Source organism: Leuciscus leuciscus, assembly GCF_965113295.1.
Source record: "Leuciscus leuciscus genome assembly, chromosome: 24".
Taxonomy (NCBI): Eukaryota; Metazoa; Chordata; class Actinopteri; order Cypriniformes; family Leuciscidae; genus Leuciscus; species Leuciscus leuciscus.
The window spans coordinates 16,390,565-16,408,216 of NC_138723.1; the positions used below are offsets into that span (position 1 = coordinate 16,390,565).

General features: G+C 36.8%; 1 protein-coding gene across 1 annotated transcript; it reads right to left on the bottom strand.

Moving 5' to 3' along the window:
• Window positions 1-3,712: 3,712 nt before the first annotated feature.
• Window positions 3,713-17,341, bottom strand: slc43a2b (solute carrier family 43 member 2b). The gene is made up of 14 exons (XM_082157501.1): window positions 17,196-17,341; window positions 15,399-15,636; window positions 11,390-11,672; window positions 11,148-11,203; window positions 10,956-11,032; window positions 9,127-9,219; window positions 8,899-9,032; window positions 8,609-8,802; window positions 8,329-8,472; window positions 7,305-7,437; window positions 7,056-7,188; window positions 5,444-5,517; window positions 5,222-5,345; window positions 3,713-5,123 (listed from the first exon to the last, which is right to left on the bottom strand). The coding sequence occupies exons 2-14, from the start codon at window positions 15,556-15,558 to the stop codon at window positions 4,962-4,964; spliced, it is 1,767 nt and encodes a 588-aa protein (XP_082013627.1). The 5' UTR covers window positions 15,559-15,636; window positions 17,196-17,341; the 3' UTR covers window positions 3,713-4,961.
• Window positions 17,342-17,652: the final 311 nt, after the last annotated feature.

Sequence of the window (17,652 nt, forward strand, 5' to 3'; positions counted from 1 at the left end):
GGGGGGCGTTAACGACAACCCCTGATGCCGTGACATAGGAGTGATGTCGTCACAGAGGAGGGGGTAATCGTGGTCAGCTTTAATGTAAATATTATTTATTTATTTATTTATTTATATGTATTTGTTTATAACTGGGACGACCGTTGATGGATGGTCTGACTTTGAAGTGGTCGCTTTTGTGATGTAACAGCTGGTGGTCGCATGTCTATACCAGTCAAATTACAATCTGTCACAAATTATGTAACGATAAACTGGTGCAGTCTATTTATAGCACATCTGGAGACAGATCCCACCATCCGATTATTTTCATGTAGTTCTGATTTGCCGTCCAACGAAACATTTCTCAAAGCACAGACTGTGTCTCCCGTTCACACTGTTTATTTATAGTATTTCAAAACCTGATCCAGTGTAGGCTATTTGTTTCTGCAGTGGACTAGTAGCTAATCCTAATTGAGCATTTTAAAATCTGATTTATAATTTTAATAAGGAGTCAGATCATCATTCTCGTTTAATGTCATACATAGACTTTCAGCAAACATTTTAATGCTAGTTAATTCTAGGGACCGTTTGTGTGTGTGTGTGTGTGTGTGTGTGTGTGTGTGTGTGTGTGTGTGTGTGTGTGTGTGTGTGTGTGTGTGTGTGTGTGTGTGTGTGTGTGTTCTATCCCTTTAAGGACGCCCAAATATGACGATGAAGGGATAATGGCATGTCATTTTATTTATTCATTCATTTAGACTCATTTATAGAATTTGAGAAAAATATGAAGAGACTATGGAGAGACACATTTTATTTGTTTTATTTGAGACAAATAAAATATTTGCATTAAATAATTGCTCATTGTAGCCTACTAAAAAAATCTATATTACTAATATATATATATATATTTCCACAAAATTATGCAAAAATTAGTTTATTGGTTTCTGTTAAACACTAGGACTGTCAATTAAATAATCACAATTAATCTCATGATTAAGGCAGGATGAAAAATATACAGTATTGGGGTAAGGCATACAAGGAACACTGTCAGGGTCCTGCCCTTGTCTTGTCTGTTTTGTCTTTGTTTAATGTTTCTTTGTTTGTCTTGTGCCTGAGCACACGTCTCTGACTCTGTTTGTGTTGGCCATGTGCTCATCTCATCCTGCCTCATTGTTTCCCATTTCCATGCCCCCTTGTTTAGACAACAGGTGCTTCTCAATTCTTATTCGTGCATCCTAGTTTCCTTTCCTCGCGTCTCAGCTCCACCCCCTGTAGGATGCGAGGAAAGGCAAGGATAGAAAATGAGGACGGAGGAATCGAATGAAATATGGTTGAAAATAAGTCGGTCCGCTAAGATACCACATGTTTTCAACTGATCATCTAAGACAGGATAAGTCTGTTATACATGCTAAAATAACGGAGAAAAACAAACTACCAAACCATGTTCATTATTGTCTCAAATAAATTGAAAGAGTTTTACATATTCCATTAAGATGTTGAAGATCAACCTATTTTCAACGTTGAAAAGTCGTAATTAGACGTTGAAGATTTACGTCTATTCAACATCTAATAGATGACTTTTTGCCAGCTGGGTTATACATTTGAATACTTGATCACTCGAGCGTCACTTCACAGCGTCATCAGCAGCGCTCAAAGGATCTGCCCTTATGTTGTATTAGGTTGGTTATTTAAGAAATTCATAATAAATAATAATAAAGCAAGGTACCCTGTTGAAATATGTGAGATGTGTGGTTTATATAAACTGCAAAGGTAAAGTATAAATTAAAATTATTGTGACCGATGTGAAGGGAGAGGAGATGCGTCACGTTTAGTTGATAAAACTCTTCAGCAAAGGATACACCTGTGTATCCTCGCTCATGACTCCTCAGGAAGCCTCCTCGATCCTCGATCCTCGCCTCCTCGCGGTGCGATTAAGAGAATTGAGACGTCCTTCAAGATGGCTGAGCTCGATCGGTTTCCGGGTCATTGGATGGAGAATGGATGGAGCGGGGAGAAGCACCCTTGTCTGGTCCTTGTCGGCCTAATTGTGTTCACATGTTCCTCATGTGCTCTGCTCTCTTTATATTGAGCTCCTTCCCTCATGTGTTTGATGGTTTTTTATTTTCATTGTGTGTAAAGATGTGGTGCCTGTCAGTCAGTGCTACATTTCATTTCTAAATAGCAAGTTGTAGTTTTGTATTTATTTCAGTTTCTGTTTTTTTCTTTTATTCTACTTAGTCAAGTTCAAATCTTTATTTTGCTTCAGTTATCCCAAGTCTTGTTTTTTTATTTGATTGCTAATTAAAATTGTATTTCTTTTCTCTCTGGTTCCCTGTAAGGTTGTTTTATTTCTTTTTGCAAGGTGCTTTTTTATCATTATTATTTTATTTTTTGATAGCTCCAGTTATTTTGTTTCTTTATTTGGTTTTATAGTCTTATAGTTGTCAGTTATGCTTTTATCTCTTGTTGTCTCTCCTGTTGTCTTGTCATGTGTGTGTCTTGTGTTGGTTCCGGCTCTGCTTGGTCGCTGACTGGCAGTCAGTCTAGTGCATAGTGCTGGTTACATCTCACTTATGCCAAGCCTCTGGTTCATTAAGGTTCCACCTTTGCCATAGAGCCTGGAGTTGTCTCATCCCTGACCAGCCTGTTCTCCTGCCCTATTGTTTGGACCGTGTTCCTGCCTCACCTATCTTGTGTTTTGTCTTCTGTTAATAAATATCACCCCCGTTCATTCTGCATCTGTGTCCTCCCTTCTCAGAATCCTGACAAATGCAAGATGCATAATCAGATTGCCTTTTTCATGTAACTAGTAAAGTTACACTTTAGTAACACTAATTACTTTTAGATTTACAACATAATATAAGTTGTTTTTTTTCAAATAAGTAACGAAAGCTACTTTGTTTTCCCATTTATTGACTGACAGCTCTCCTGTCCCCATGTTGAGAGAAATCGGTAATAAAGTTCAGAGGTGCTGTGTGTAAACATGATGGTTACTGTAGTTCTAGATTAAATGTGAGCATGCATTTACTCATCTCACTTGCACAAAAACAGATTCAGTATTCCTTCAAATAAATAAAAACAGTCAAATGCTAACTCAGAATATGACACAAACCTTCAATGCTTAAATATGTTGAATACAAATACACTTTATGTATTTAATCTCACTTTATTAACCAATGTCTTTGCTGCTGTTTTTTTTTTATTGTTGAAGTGTTGACATTTTTTGAGATGGTCCTCACTGCAGAACATGAAATCCACGGGGAGGAGTCGGATCTAGATCCCACTCCTCCCACCTTACATATACCTAAACCTACCCAACTCCACCCCCGATCCATAAACCTACCCCTAAACCTACCCATCTCCACCCCTTAATCCCTAAACCCACCCCTAAACCTACCAATCTCCACCCCTTATATATGGATCCAACTCCGCCCCCCGGATCTCGTGTATTGCATTGAGGTGCTACTGCATTTTTTTAACAATATTGAAACACTACTTTTAAAAGTAACTTTCCCCAACACTGAAAATAAAGCTGATTTTTTTTCAGTGCTCCCACCCACCTTTTTCCACCTGTCAAACAAAAATATTTCTATCACAGAAAACAACCTTGTATATTTAATTTTGTATATTAAAATTAGGTATATTTAATTTTACAGTACTATTATAATAGTATTAGTATATAATAGTATAATAATATTAAAATGTTTTCACTGTAAAATAGTAAATGGCACAAATGTAATAATTACACATTTTATTGAATATAATCTTCAACATTAATGCCACATAGAACAATACATGAAGGTTTTTGAAAAAACAAACAAACAGCCACTGCAACACTGAAATGTAAGTTAATAACACAACCTTTGCAAAGACTGCATTGTCCATACGGCCTGTTAAGAAATAAATACATTACACACAACACCAAAACATTTCCACAGAATCCTTTACTCGAGTCTTCCTGTCAGCTATCATCATCTACTGCACTGTAAACTGCACAAAAGGCACGTTTGTGAGTTAAGTTGTGCTTTCTACACGATATTTTACTTCAGAGGTCCATGATAACTTGATCTAACGATCAGTGACACATAAATGACTCTCAACACACTATGAGAAATCATGGAATGTTAGTGAAAGAAAGACAGAAAAAGGGAATTATGGGTCATGAGGGGTTTTTAAGGACATGTGTTAAAGTGCTGTTGTTGCCCTGACATCTGCGCCTCAGCTTTCAGCCATCACCTCGCAGATCATTAGCAGTTCAGTCCAGCCTCTTTTATGTATGCATCTCATGTGCATAGTGTACAAACTTAATACATAGTGGCTTTCATAAAGTACCTATGATCAAAAGTGATCAGATCATTTTCATAAATACATTATTTCATAAAAAGGCACTTTGTGTATCATTATGAATGAAACATGTTCTTGAAAGTGGTTTTTAGTGAATGCAATTACATTGCACCACTATTATTACAGTAAAAAATGTGGGGCTTTACTGGTTTACATTGAAATCTCAATACAGTGAAGGTTAGTTAAATGAATGGGGTGTTTGGCTGCGTTTCAGGGTGAAACAGCCAACTGGCATCCTTACGCCGTCTGTGCGGGCCAGGCTGGCCTCAGTCTTCCTCAAAAATGTCCAGTTGGCAGAAACAGTGTATATAAAAACCATATACTAATATGCCATATACTGAAATGTCCCTAGTTTGCATTATGAAGAGACAGTCAGGGTTGAAACTTTACCACATGTATAAATGCGTAATATAAAATATCTGAATTAAAATAAAATGGTGAAGAATGGGGATGCCGACTTTCCCATGTTGCTTTCTGTCTCTCTCATTCCTCTTTTCATCCATTGAGATACTCAATAAGCCTCTAAGAAAGAGACGCACAATAGTGTTTAATCGTCACTGCGGGTGTGTGTTTTTATGTAGCTGTGATGATATTCTCATGCCTTTGTTTTTCCCTTTATCTGCTTTTTTTCTTGAGCTTTTTTACACAAATGCCTCTGGTACGTCACTGCCGTTAATTTTCAGATAGATTTTAGCATTATTTTCTTTCTCCTTCCTCTTTTTGTGCAGAGTACTCCTGAAGTACAGCAGGTAGAGCGGTAACAAGAAGCCCATCATACTAAGAACCAGCAGACCAACGTTCACCTACACCAGAAAAAAAAGATAGAGAGGAGGTCAAAACATGCCTAATGGGCATTTAATCCATTTAGTATTACTAAAGCTCTCTCTTGTTTGTTTCATACCCAGAGCGGGTCTCCATGGAGTGGTCCCATCATGGCCATGAACAAAGGCTGCTGCAGTAGAGCGAACACAGCGCTAACCAATGACTGCATTCCGGTCAGACTGCCAAACTGAGATGATGGGTACCTGCAGACACACAAATAGATTTTGTGTTATCATATGATATGCTTTAAATGCTGAAAGTAATGATCACAAGCAGAATATAATCATGCTGATAAACTCACACAGCAGCGTAAAGTCCTCCGATGGCGGAGTGGATGAAGCCTCTGACGATGGTGTGAAGGACAAATGAGAGCATCTGGAGAGAGATGACATGAGGTTAAATGACAAAATCAAACAGTATTAACTTGTTTATTTGACTGTTTCCATATGGTAAAATTGGCAGCTGACATGCTAGTAGTTTCATAATTGAGCCACTAGAGGGAGATGCTGTACAGCTAAGCAGACACTCAAGGGAAATTGGTGCATACTACTCCGCATGGAAGAAATAGTAAGAGTAGTATGCTTTTCCAAATTTGGTTGTATATCGTGGCCACCAAAAAAAAGTATTAATTTCTAGCTAATAATTACATCTTCAACAGTTTAACTACTTACTTTACTAATTACTCTCTCATAAAAAGTTGCATTACTTATTACTAGTTACTTTCTAAAGCCCATATAAACTTCAAGAATAGACATGAATCGGTTATTTTTATTCTTTCAAATAATAATATAAAATAGCATTATTATTCTTGAATTGACCAAAGTATTTAAGTTACATTAAAAACATACATTTTAACATAAAATGATGTTAAATCCACTATTGCTTTATACAGATTGTTCTATAGTCTATACAGTATTTAATGCAATTACATCAGAAGTAACTGTAATTAAATGAAAGTAATTAATTACTTAGTAATGCGTTACATAATGTTTATATTTTAGAAGTAAACGATATAATGCGCACAATATAATAATTTCTGCCCTCGATTTACTAAATTGGGGCCACGTTGTAACAATTTGCACTATGTAATATGTAACATGTATGTACATATGTTTATGTAATAATCAAAGCGAGAGAATAAATTCTTATTTCGTGGCCACGATATATACGTATACATATACATATATATATATATATATATTTATATATATATATATATAAAGAAATTCAGCTTTATTACTATTACCAGAAACTAGTTTTAAGATTTTTAGTTTTATAAAAGTTTTTTAGTTTTAATTTTAGTCTTAGTTAACGATAACAACACTGGTATACAACAGAGCATACTACAAAAAAAAGAAAGATAAAGGTGTTATTTTAACTGATTTACAAATACTACATATTATATACTCCACAATGCACATCATTTAAAAAATAGCATGTCAAAAACAGTGCATTTTGGAACAATAAATGTTTCAACTAGGATTGTGCTAGATTGTTGTCAACCTCATCATATTGCAGGATTTCTTCAGTAGAAAATAAACATTTATTTTGCTTTATTAATTTAAATTTTGTGTAAATATCTTAACTACTGGCAGTCCAATCATTTAAGAGAAAGAGATATTATAAACTGCGGATGATGTTATGTCCAGTTTGTGCATCAAATTGCAATGGAAGGTCAAGTCAAATGCATTGCATTGTGGGATATACTACTTCACACATTCTGCTTTTTTTGTGTTCAGCCCATTTTGGCAATGTGGGTTATTCTGGTATTCCATGCAAATTGAAAAAACAGTACACATGCTGCAGAAATAGAGTAGTATGGTAGTATACCATTCTGAACACATTCTGTATCTTATTGTTGAATTGATACATTTATATGGACTATTCATAACACAAAGACACATAACACACACCTGAAGTGGGAGATTGGGAATTAGGCAGGTGACGCCAAAGCCGACGAGGAGGATGTTGGTGAAGATGAAGGCACGTGTGGCATTGGTGACTTTCTGAATCTGTTTGTCTCTGCGTTTGGACTGGGGTTCATCCCTGGAAACATGTGAACAGAGACGCTTAAAACAGCTGTCACTGATTGTCTAGCATTTTGAGCTTCACACATTATTAATCCATGTCCGAAGTTCACTAAAATGTGTTCTATAACCTACTTGTTGGGCTGTTTTTCATCGATTTCTCCATCATCGCATTCTTTCAGCTTCCAGTCCATGATTTGACCGATGACCGGCGTCGTCATCAAGCACAAGAGTTGCATCACTCCAAAAATTGAGGTGTAGAGGCTCACTGAGAGAACAAGAGAGAGAGAGAGAGATTATAAAACTGTCTAATGGATAACGTCTGAGGTTGGTTAATAACTACTCTGGTTAACGGGAGTTTATGGCACTCTGCAGGCTTGCGTATGCATTTAGTCCCTGAGCACAGGTGGACAGGGAGTGGGTTACGCTTGAGGTGAGTACAGGAGAAGGTTAAATGTTAGAACAACAAGCTTAGGGAACTACATGCTCTACTGGTTTCTACTGCGCTACTGAGATTCTTACCCAATTCCATTTTCTCAACTGCAAAAATATAAAATTTAAAAAAATTATTAGAAGGCAATTAAAATTTCAAAACTGGCAAAAAAAAAAAAAAGTGATATGGTTTTAAAAATCTGTAATAGTAACACAAAAATACATATATTTTAATTTTTCCAGAAAGGATTTTTTTTGTTGTTGCTGCATTCACATTTCTGTATTATTGTAAATTTTGTTTGTTTGTTTTTTCAGAAAAGAAAAAAGTATTTTCTTTTCTGTGGCATATTATACTATAGATAATTGTTATATTATAGGTTATAATTAAAAATAATTGTTTAGTCTTTTTTTTCAGAAAAATCCAGAAAAGAATTCTTTGCTGCGCTCAGTATCTGAATTATCATAATCATTTTTCTTTTTATTATTATTTATAATTTTATATTATTATTATTATTAATTTTATAATAATTATTTATAATTATAATAATAATTTTACTGCATTCACATTATTATTGTTTTTGTTATTACTGCATCAAACATTACTGAATTATTGTACTTAGTAAAAAAATTGTTTGCTGTGTTCACATATCAGAATTACCCTAAATAAATGCATTTAGAAATAAATGCAATATATTTTTTTCCAGACATATGCAAAATGCTTATCCACCTGTGTTAAGATCTCCTCCGCTGAGGGCCTCCAAGATGTTGTTCATGGCTCCCATGTAGAAGATGAGACGCAGCTGAGTCACAGACATGGTCAACAGACTCAAAATGAACAGAGGGCTGAAAATACTCTTCATGAACGACTGAGCTGCAAGGAAGAAAAGGAAAACAGATAGTCAAAATTATTTGTTGACCTGTCGACCCATTTATGGCTCTGTTATTGAAACTTTGCATTTGTGTATTTGCTTTACTTGTGTCAGACTTGTTCAAACATTGTCACTTACTTTCCTCCTTGGTCTCACACTGCAGTTCCAGGTCCATGGTGGACAGACACAGTTTCTGACCCTCTCTGGCAAGCTCTTTCTGTTTGTGAGTGTTATCCACGCTAAGACGCTTGCCCACTGTCGTCACTTGATTATAAAACTGCTTTCCTGTAATCTTATGGTCAAATCCCAGCCAACTGAACTTGATCTTAACACTGGATATACAGAAAAAAATCAGAATGAGAGTGAGATATTGTAGATGTTTGATGCGTATGAGAGTGTGGGATAGGGTTAGTATGTGTGTTTCTTACGTGTAGTCCATGTCCTCGGGTCCAGGGAAAGGCTCCAGGGGCCAGTTGAAGAAGCAGTTGATGAAGACGAGTCCTGCACAGGCCGCCCAGACCACCAGAATCGTGATGAAGGTCACACCAATGTCATAGATCACCTTTTAAGAGAAACGCACAATGAACAAATCTTATCTAAGAACATAAAGTAGGATTACAATCATTGTTTTCACCCTGTTGTTTAATCTAACAGACCTTGATCCCAGGAAAGGTGACAGCCGAGGAAGCATACGAGCCGATCATGAGTGCGATGAAGGTGGCACGCAGGTCACCAAACATGTTGGGCAGCTGGAAGGAAACATGGAAACAGATGAATAACATTTAGTTAAAAATAACTTTAGGTTGTTGGGTGCTGGTATTAAATAAAAACTAGTTTGTTTCATGACACACATCCACTACAGATTTTATTTTGTATACTGTATATATATATATAAATTATTTATTCATTTAAAATGTATATAATTCTAAATATAAATAAATGTAAATGTTAAATAAATTTATATAAAATTATATAACATTTTAATAATCCATAACAATCCTGGCAAAAAAAAAGCATGTTTAGATCTATATTTAATTTTTAATAAATAAATATATATATATATATATATATATATATATTTACATTAATTTATTTTATTTTTGTTTTAAAATTTTCTTTTTTTCTTTATTTGATTAATACAATATAATATAAATAATCCATAACGATAGCAATATAAAAAATCATATTCAGACTGTGGTTATTCAGAGCATCTTTTTACTGTGTGACTGCTATGAGCATGAAGACAATTGACCCACAGTCTTTCTCTAAAAATGGAAGGATGCAAGGAGAGACAGCAAACAATTACGGGCTTATGAAAGCACAAGTCAACAGTGAAATCAGTTTAGGTTCCGAGGCACTGACTATAACAAGAGAATGAGGGGTTGGGGGTTGGGGGTTGAAAGAGAGGAAAGAGAAAGAGCAAGTGACAGAGGACTAGAAAACTAGAAGACTATGAGAACTTAGCCCCAAAATATTTTGAACACTTAATCCACACTTCTTTCTTACTTCACTTACTTTCTGTTCCTCATTGTCAATAAAAGAGGAATAACTAGGTTTGTAAGAACTGAAGAATGATCCACCCAGTCTGAACCGGCTGAATCTGAGTCTCTTTTATGACTAATTGGAGGCCAAACTGGGGCAGCCAGCCCACAGTTATGCCTTGTTCCTGTGACAACAAGTGGATGAGCAACAGCGAGTGTCCTGTTATGTAAGAACGCGTTTGAATGTGAGTGATCAGCAGCTTTGTGATGGAAGAGTTGTGTTTTGTGAGAACAGAACTGGTGTGAAGATATTCTCCAAAATCAATTGTTATGCGACTTTGCCACTCCATGTACACTTCAAGCAGGCGACGCAACACGGCAAAACAAGAACACTCGCATTATCATCAACAAAATGTTGGCATTACTGTAAGCCATCAATGTAATGCAAGTATTTGGGGCAGGTGTTGTTTTAAAACTTTCTCATTTTGTGGACATTAAGAGGTGTGGCAAAAAGTACATTTTGGACTCTGGGTGTAAGTGTTTTTGTGAGTTCATGGTCATATAGTTCCTCTGAGCACATGATAACCGCAGGCTAATCTTACAGGGTCAGCACACTGAATCAGGAGTACTGTATGCTGCCATGGTGCCAGAGCAGTGACAAAAGCCAGTCAGCAGGAAAAACACTGAAGTAAGATGCACAAATGGGTCTAATGATTAACTTACTGCACCACGCTTGAGAGAAGCTCAAAAGATTGAGAAAAAAGAGACACAGAGACTTCTAACTAGCCTGGATGTAGCAGGATTGAAGGGAACAAATGTTACAATTTCAAAATCAACCACTGAAAAAGCCACCGCTAATCTGAATATCATATGGAACGTATCCCCCTCAATGTTTATGGCGGTTACAACCTATTAATTAGCCAGCAACAAGCAAATTCAAACACATCAAAAGAGGTGGAAAAAATGAAGCACAAGTGTACATTCATGAATAAGTTAACACTCACCGTAAGTGAAGTGAAGGTCATACACATTCCCCCAAAGCCATTAAAGGTCAGAGCGATGAAAATCAGAACAGACAGTTCTAGAAAAAACAAGCAGGTGTTAACTGTTCCTAGTGGAAAATTGACATATTGCTATTTGTTTCAATAAGTATGAAGACATAAATTCATACTAAATTGCATATAGGACATTCTTACCATTTGGGTTGCTGGCTCCATAAGCGATCATTAGGCATGAGAGGGCAAAGCAGGCACTGGAAAGGAGGATTTGACACTCAGAGGTCAATTAATCATGGAAAATGTTCTGGTCATTCATCTGTATTGTGATGTGACCTTAGGATACACACTTACCATATTACACAGTGCAAAAGATTTATATATTAATTCAAAAATTGGATTGTTATAGGAATGATATTGGAAATTAAGCACATGCCGTCTACCTTCCAAGCAGGCGGAGTTTGCGTGGACCGTATTTGTCCATGACGATTCCGAGCGGGAGTGTGATGGCGCTGAGGAGGAAGGAGCCCACGGTGAAGGCCAGATTCAGCATCTCATCCTGTTCTTTACAGATGAGCCAGCCGTTCATCCTCAGGTGTTCCTCTGGATGTTTCAGAGGGACCATCTCCACCCCTCCAGGCTGGAACTCATCATATTCAAACTCTGCATCATTCGACAGTGATGAAGGCACAGCTGGTAACGAGAAGTTTGCCTTTGAGATGTTTCCTGTAGGAAAGAAGAAGAAGAGGAGAGGTATAAGAGGCTAATGGGGACCCATGTAATTTATTACCAGCAGCTACAATGTTACAAAAACCAGCTCACTGCTAATGTGACCTGAAATACAACCCGCTGGAGTTTCACTACTCATCAGGTCACCATTTCTGCTAAATCATGGGGATAAAGAGAGAGAGTGAGAAAACTCAGATGTTGGTGTAAAAACTGGTCACGTGTGTCCCTGCTGTTAGCCCTATGCTGTGACGTAAGCATCAGGTACTTGTAATTCTGGTGGCTGTCCAACCACGCAGATGCCGCACTGCAGACTTCTATACCTCTCGATAGGTCCTTGAAGTTAATGACTGGGGTTTATGCACTCTTCAGCCTTTTGTTAACACCATGGATGGAACAGTCCATGAATTAAAGTTACAGAAGGTAAGGACACCCCAATAATGCCTCAAGACTTGGAATTGTCTGTTGATGTAAAAGTTCTATAGCAACAAGAACACTGGAAGCCTGAGGAAAGTTCGTTCACTCATGTCGTTCCAAACGATACAATAAAAGTCAATAGGCTCCGATATTGTTTGGACCCCAACATTCTTCAAAATATCTTTATTTCGTGTTAACTAGGGGAAAAGTCATAGGGGTTTGAAATGACATGAGGAAAAGCAAATGATGACAACATTTTCATTTTTGGGTGAACTATCGCTTTAACATGCTTAATGAAAATGGTGTATATATGGACAAAATGTACTTCATATGTTTGTACTTCAAATGATTTAGGCCTACTTATGATAATGTTCCTACCAGGTTTTCTAATTGGAAAATGTTTGCTTATGACCAGCTTGGATAGACCAGCATAAATCAACCTGGAATTACATCTGGTCTAAACTGGTCTTTTCAGCTGTTCTCCAGAGTGTCTGAGATAAACCTTTACCCAGCAGTAAAATGCTTGGAATGAGGAATCACCATTCTGTGGTCTCAATAAAACCTGAGATAAGGGCTGGGAAAGATAGAGAGGAGAAAGCTCTCAACATTTGCTCTTCCTTTATCTTTGATCTGCTGCAGGAACAATGTTAATAATCGTCCTTTTGGACTATTGTACAATCCTGTTCGACATTATCTCACACCGCATATACATACATATAAACTACTGATACTGAACCAGGTGACACTCAATTAATAGCTGCTGGTTCACTGGAGACATATAAAGTAGATAATCAGACATGACCTTATACTAATCGGTTTTTCCATCTTAACTGCTGATGAGTGATAAATGAATGTTTCTCTGAAAAACACAAAATGTGGTAACAAAGTACACTTTTGAGACATGTGAGTTAATTAGACAAAACCTGTCTTTCAAAACTTTAAGATATCACAATGGCATTCACAACTAACAGGGAATTTCCATAAAACTTTGGCTAATGTTCTGACATGGTTCTCTCAACATTATGGACAAATGTTCCTCCAGTAATGTTAATGGAACGTACGTTCAAAGTGATCTGGTCTTTAATAACATGTTCAGAGAACATAAAAAAAAAAAGTTTTCATAATTTAATGAGAACGTTATATAAACGTCCGTAGAAAATATTTTTTGTTAGGTGGGTTATTGGTGTCGGAACAGTGAATTTGCTATAATCAGCCACTCAATTGTGCCAGTGTCATCCTGATGATACACGTGTCCTCCCTCCACAACAAAGGAGGAGGTTTCCAACTCCAAGCATGCTCTAGAACTCAGTGCAGAATGTTCTGACGTGTTTGGCACCTGGTCGTGAACTTTCTCATGCCATACAGGAAAGGTTGGGTTTTACCTCCACTGCTAGGAGACTGAGGCTTGTTCTGGCTTCTTTCCTAAACCATGCTAATGTGTGTGCTAAAGATGCACCAAACATGGTGTACGTAGGCCACATTAATGTGCAAATGGCTGCATATTGCAGGACACACCCGGGAAGATAGCAATCACAAAGAAAAATCTGATCTGAAAATCTGAATATGATTTTTCATCTGATCCTTCACCTTTTTTCTGATGGGCTGACAGCCATGTGATGCATTTGTGAGTCTGAGTGTCACATACAAATCCAAATTGGGTGTTTTTTTAATAAAAATTCTTTAAAATGTCCTAAAACTTTGGAAATGGCGAAGTACTGACACTAAACACACATTCCTACAGGAACGTAGACATTTTAACATATTATTTAATACAATGATTTGTGGACAGATTAGGGACTGAAAACAAGGAGGGGTTGTTCTTTTCATTCATAGCCATTAGTTTAGAGGCCAGATCTGATAAAATGTAAGGAACAGACACACAGTACAAATTGTCTCTAACCTCATTTCAGAGAAAGCTTGAATGTGATAAAGAACTGTTATCATGCCAACTTTAAAGATTACATGATTGGAAATCAAAGTTAGTGTACTAAACCAAATGCTTTGCATCCCTCAAAATGGTCAAGAAGAATGAATGCTGACTAATGCCTCATGACACTGTTCTTTGAGTCTTATCTGTGGACTTTAAGATTGCTGAATACTGTCTTGTGCACTGACGATTTTCGCTGAGACAGTCTTATTATGCCACAATAATGTGACTGACCGAAAGGACAGGCAATAAGCTGAGTAATGTCAAAAAACAGGAACTTCTATGACAGCAGCAAAAAGAAACGATAAGCACTTTCCCATGCAAAAAAAAAAAAAATCCTGCCAAGCAGACAGACAGACACGTAAGATGCCCACCACTCCACCCAGAAGAAGTGGTATTCCTAGATCTACCCAAACGATAAGCCTCCTACGGTTTCCTTCACAAACAACTCTTTTTCTCGTCTTCTGCCCCTCCTCTACCCCTTTTCTTCTTGTCTGCCTGGGAATTTCAAACTAGCTTTTGTGGTTAAATAGGTTTCAATGTCCTCATGTTCTATTAAATCTAGTCCAAAGTGGTTGAGTAACAACAAGACAGTGATAAAAGGGTCATCAGCATACACACTACACAGTAAGACCAAAACATGTTCTGTGAAGCAAATCAATACCCAAACCAGTCAATCAATCAATTATGAGCCAACCAGTAGGACTGAGGTGAACTGACTGAAAAGATAAACATTTTAATTGACATCAAACGGGTTGTAGGCCTCTCGATTTAAAGGTGCACTTGATTAGGTCAGGGTCCCTGTGGAAAATCCTTCTACATTCCAGTGTTTTACTGTGCAACCATGACTATACCAGCTGATTTAATGGAAGTCTGTGGTTGTGAGGCTCCTGTGGGAAGATGTCATTCTTCCTCCTTAGAGAAATTAAGCACAAAAGTGTTTTGCTGCAGAGCGCAATCAGTTACACCACATAAAACGCTACTGTCATGACGGATTACTGCACAATACACGTGACTTTAAAAGTAGGATCCTTCAAGTACTATCAGACACAGTGTGTGAGCTTTCAAGATCAGATTGGAATAATGGAATTTGCCAATATGGCCATTAGACAAAACATAATCAGGCATTACTTTCAATTCTTTTATATCACAAGCTTGACTTGCAACGCATGTGAACTAAATGTTCCTCAATGACTCTTCTAAATTGCTGCACAGGTTTCTTGAGTTCTTGTTCTTGATGTGTCATTCCTTCTTCAGAGCAGTGTATTTGTTTCTGGGTTACTTCAAACACCCTTACATAAAATAAACTCATTCTTTGTGGTTCTGAAAAGGTTCTGTGGCATCAGATTGATAAACCCTTTTTGAATGTGTGTGACTCTTACCTGGTTCCATGCAGAGGTATGAATAGAAGCCTTCAGACTTCAGCATGATGAGTAAGGAACCCCAGCCCAGCAGAACAGCGGAGAAGAGCAGATTTTCAATAATGGCCGTTACCGCCATCCACCAGCGGCGGGCAAATGCTGTGGCTAGAGTGGGTGCCATGGCTGCAGGGAGAAGGAAAGCAAACAGATAAGAGGAAAAGGGTGGTTGACAGTGTCTGGTGGGATGAGACCTCACAATCTGTGGATGAAGAAGAGAGAGAGAAGTGTGTTTTAATGGAATGACCAGGTTTGCATGTGAGGATTCTGTTATAAATAAGTCTGCATTTTTTTTAGGGTAACACTTTAGAATACTGTTCCCTTCATTAATGAATAAATACACAGGAACAAATGAGTAACGTATTATTAACATTCTAGTTACTACTATTAACTAACAAGAAACTCTGATTAACAAATTAGTAAGTAATAGTGATCAGTTTAATGTGGTAGTTATTAGCTAATCAGTAACTATTTTTCATACCTCCCAGAGACCGATAATAACATAATTAACACGAATAATGCATAATTTATAATAAAAGGTAACGGTAACCCACTAGTAAGGACTCAAGTGTAGTTTTTAGTTTTTGAGCTCTTCAGAGACTCACACCTTCTTTGTTATGTATATCACTTTCAAAATCACTTCTTTCAAACTCAGTTGGCTCTTTTGCATTACAGTGCAAGAATAGTGACAGAGAGGGGTGCCAAAACTTAAAAATTCACATTACAACAGACCCCAACACAATGTTTCGATGCAAAATAACAAAAAGATAGCTTTAGCAAAAGTAGCCTAAATTGAATTTTATGACTTGTAGGCCTATATCAAACACACATGCATTATTATTCAAAGGGCATCACTATTTGTAACGCAACAGAAAAATAACTGATTTTGTGTGTGGAAGAATAATCCTAAACCCTATGGTGCTCTTCTGTAATTTTTGACTGGAAAATTTTACGTTTATTTTTTTATAAAAATTTTTTACTTCACCGGAATGGTACGAAACTTGGTAACGGTTTTGGCACTTGCTATGTGAACACACACAAAAAAATCATGAACATGATTCGAAAAGGTTAAATGGTCCTGAAAAAAATAGTCACACTTGTGCTCCTCGGAAAATGAATGGGAGACGAATTTCACCAGCCTACTGCAACCAAACAAAATCTTACTGAAAGCTATTTTTTGAGATTTCAAGCTCAAATTTGGAGCACAACTTGTTTAGATTTATGGCTTTTATTTTCTTTCAGTTTTAGAGTAAAACGTGTTTTTGGAAATATAGATTTCATATAGAAATTAAAAATAGTATTTTTGTGCATTTTTCATAACAATAAACGTAAAATTCAGAAACTTTTTTAGGTTCACTTTTTTTTACTTTTTTTACTTCAGCAATAATTTACCATGTGTCGTATTTAAACTGTGCTGTCTGTGCTTTAAAACATTCAATATTTACGACAGTTTAAGTTGGAAATTTAATTTTCAGGTCTATGCTCAAAACGTGAATAAATGGATTATAACGTGCGTAAATATAATGTAGAACCATAAAATCCCCTAAAAATATAAAATAAATAAAAAAACATTATCAAACTAAATATAGTAGGCTACATTCCTTTCACTGAAAAAAACAAACAAACAAAAAACCGCCACGCGAAGAGCACCAGAGGGTTAAAATGTAACAATCCAACTAGTCATATACTGCATTTGTTCAAAATAAAATATTATAATATAAATACAAAATATATTAATAAAATATAATAAAGAACACATACCTTTGAGAGAAAGGCAAACAAGTTCTGTAGCCTTTTAGTGCAGAGTGATCTCCCCCTTGATGCCTTTGCTCTCGCTTCCCCCCTCTCTCTTTCTCCTGCAGTTACGGGCACTTTCTGAGAATTTGTTTCAGGGCGACTGTCGAATTTATAGCTGTTTCATGTGGGAAAGCATCAGATCGTTTCTATTGGCTACATCGGGAGGCTGAGTATAACTGTCAGCCAATCAGCTGCGAGTCTCGCGCTGCACTGGAAAATCACGGGCCGTCCACAGGTGATCCTGCAGATGTGCGTTTGAAGGAGCGAGTGATTTAGGTTTGACGTAGTGTAGGAAGTAGTTTTTTAGATTTGCCCCCTCAGTAAAGGTGGGATCCTTTTATCATAAATGCTGAAATCAATTTTTTTCGACTGAGTTCATTGATTATAGAGTATTTCCTAAACGACAGATTAGACCAGACAG

Bases quoted from the DNA above. Each gene is read 5' to 3' on its own strand.
- slc43a2b (XM_082157501.1), bottom strand. From the start codon at position 15,558: ATGGCACCCACTCTAGCCACAGCATTTGCCCGCCGCTGGTGGATGGCG. The intron at 11,033-11,147 runs GTAAGAATGTCC...TGTTTTTTCTAG, and splicing joins TGGAGCCAGCAACCCAAATG to AACTGTCTGTTCTGATTTTC. The intron at 9,220-10,955 runs GTGAGTGTTAAC...GTTTCCTTCCAG, and splicing joins TGACCTTCACTTCACTTACG to CTGCCCAACATGTTTGGTGA.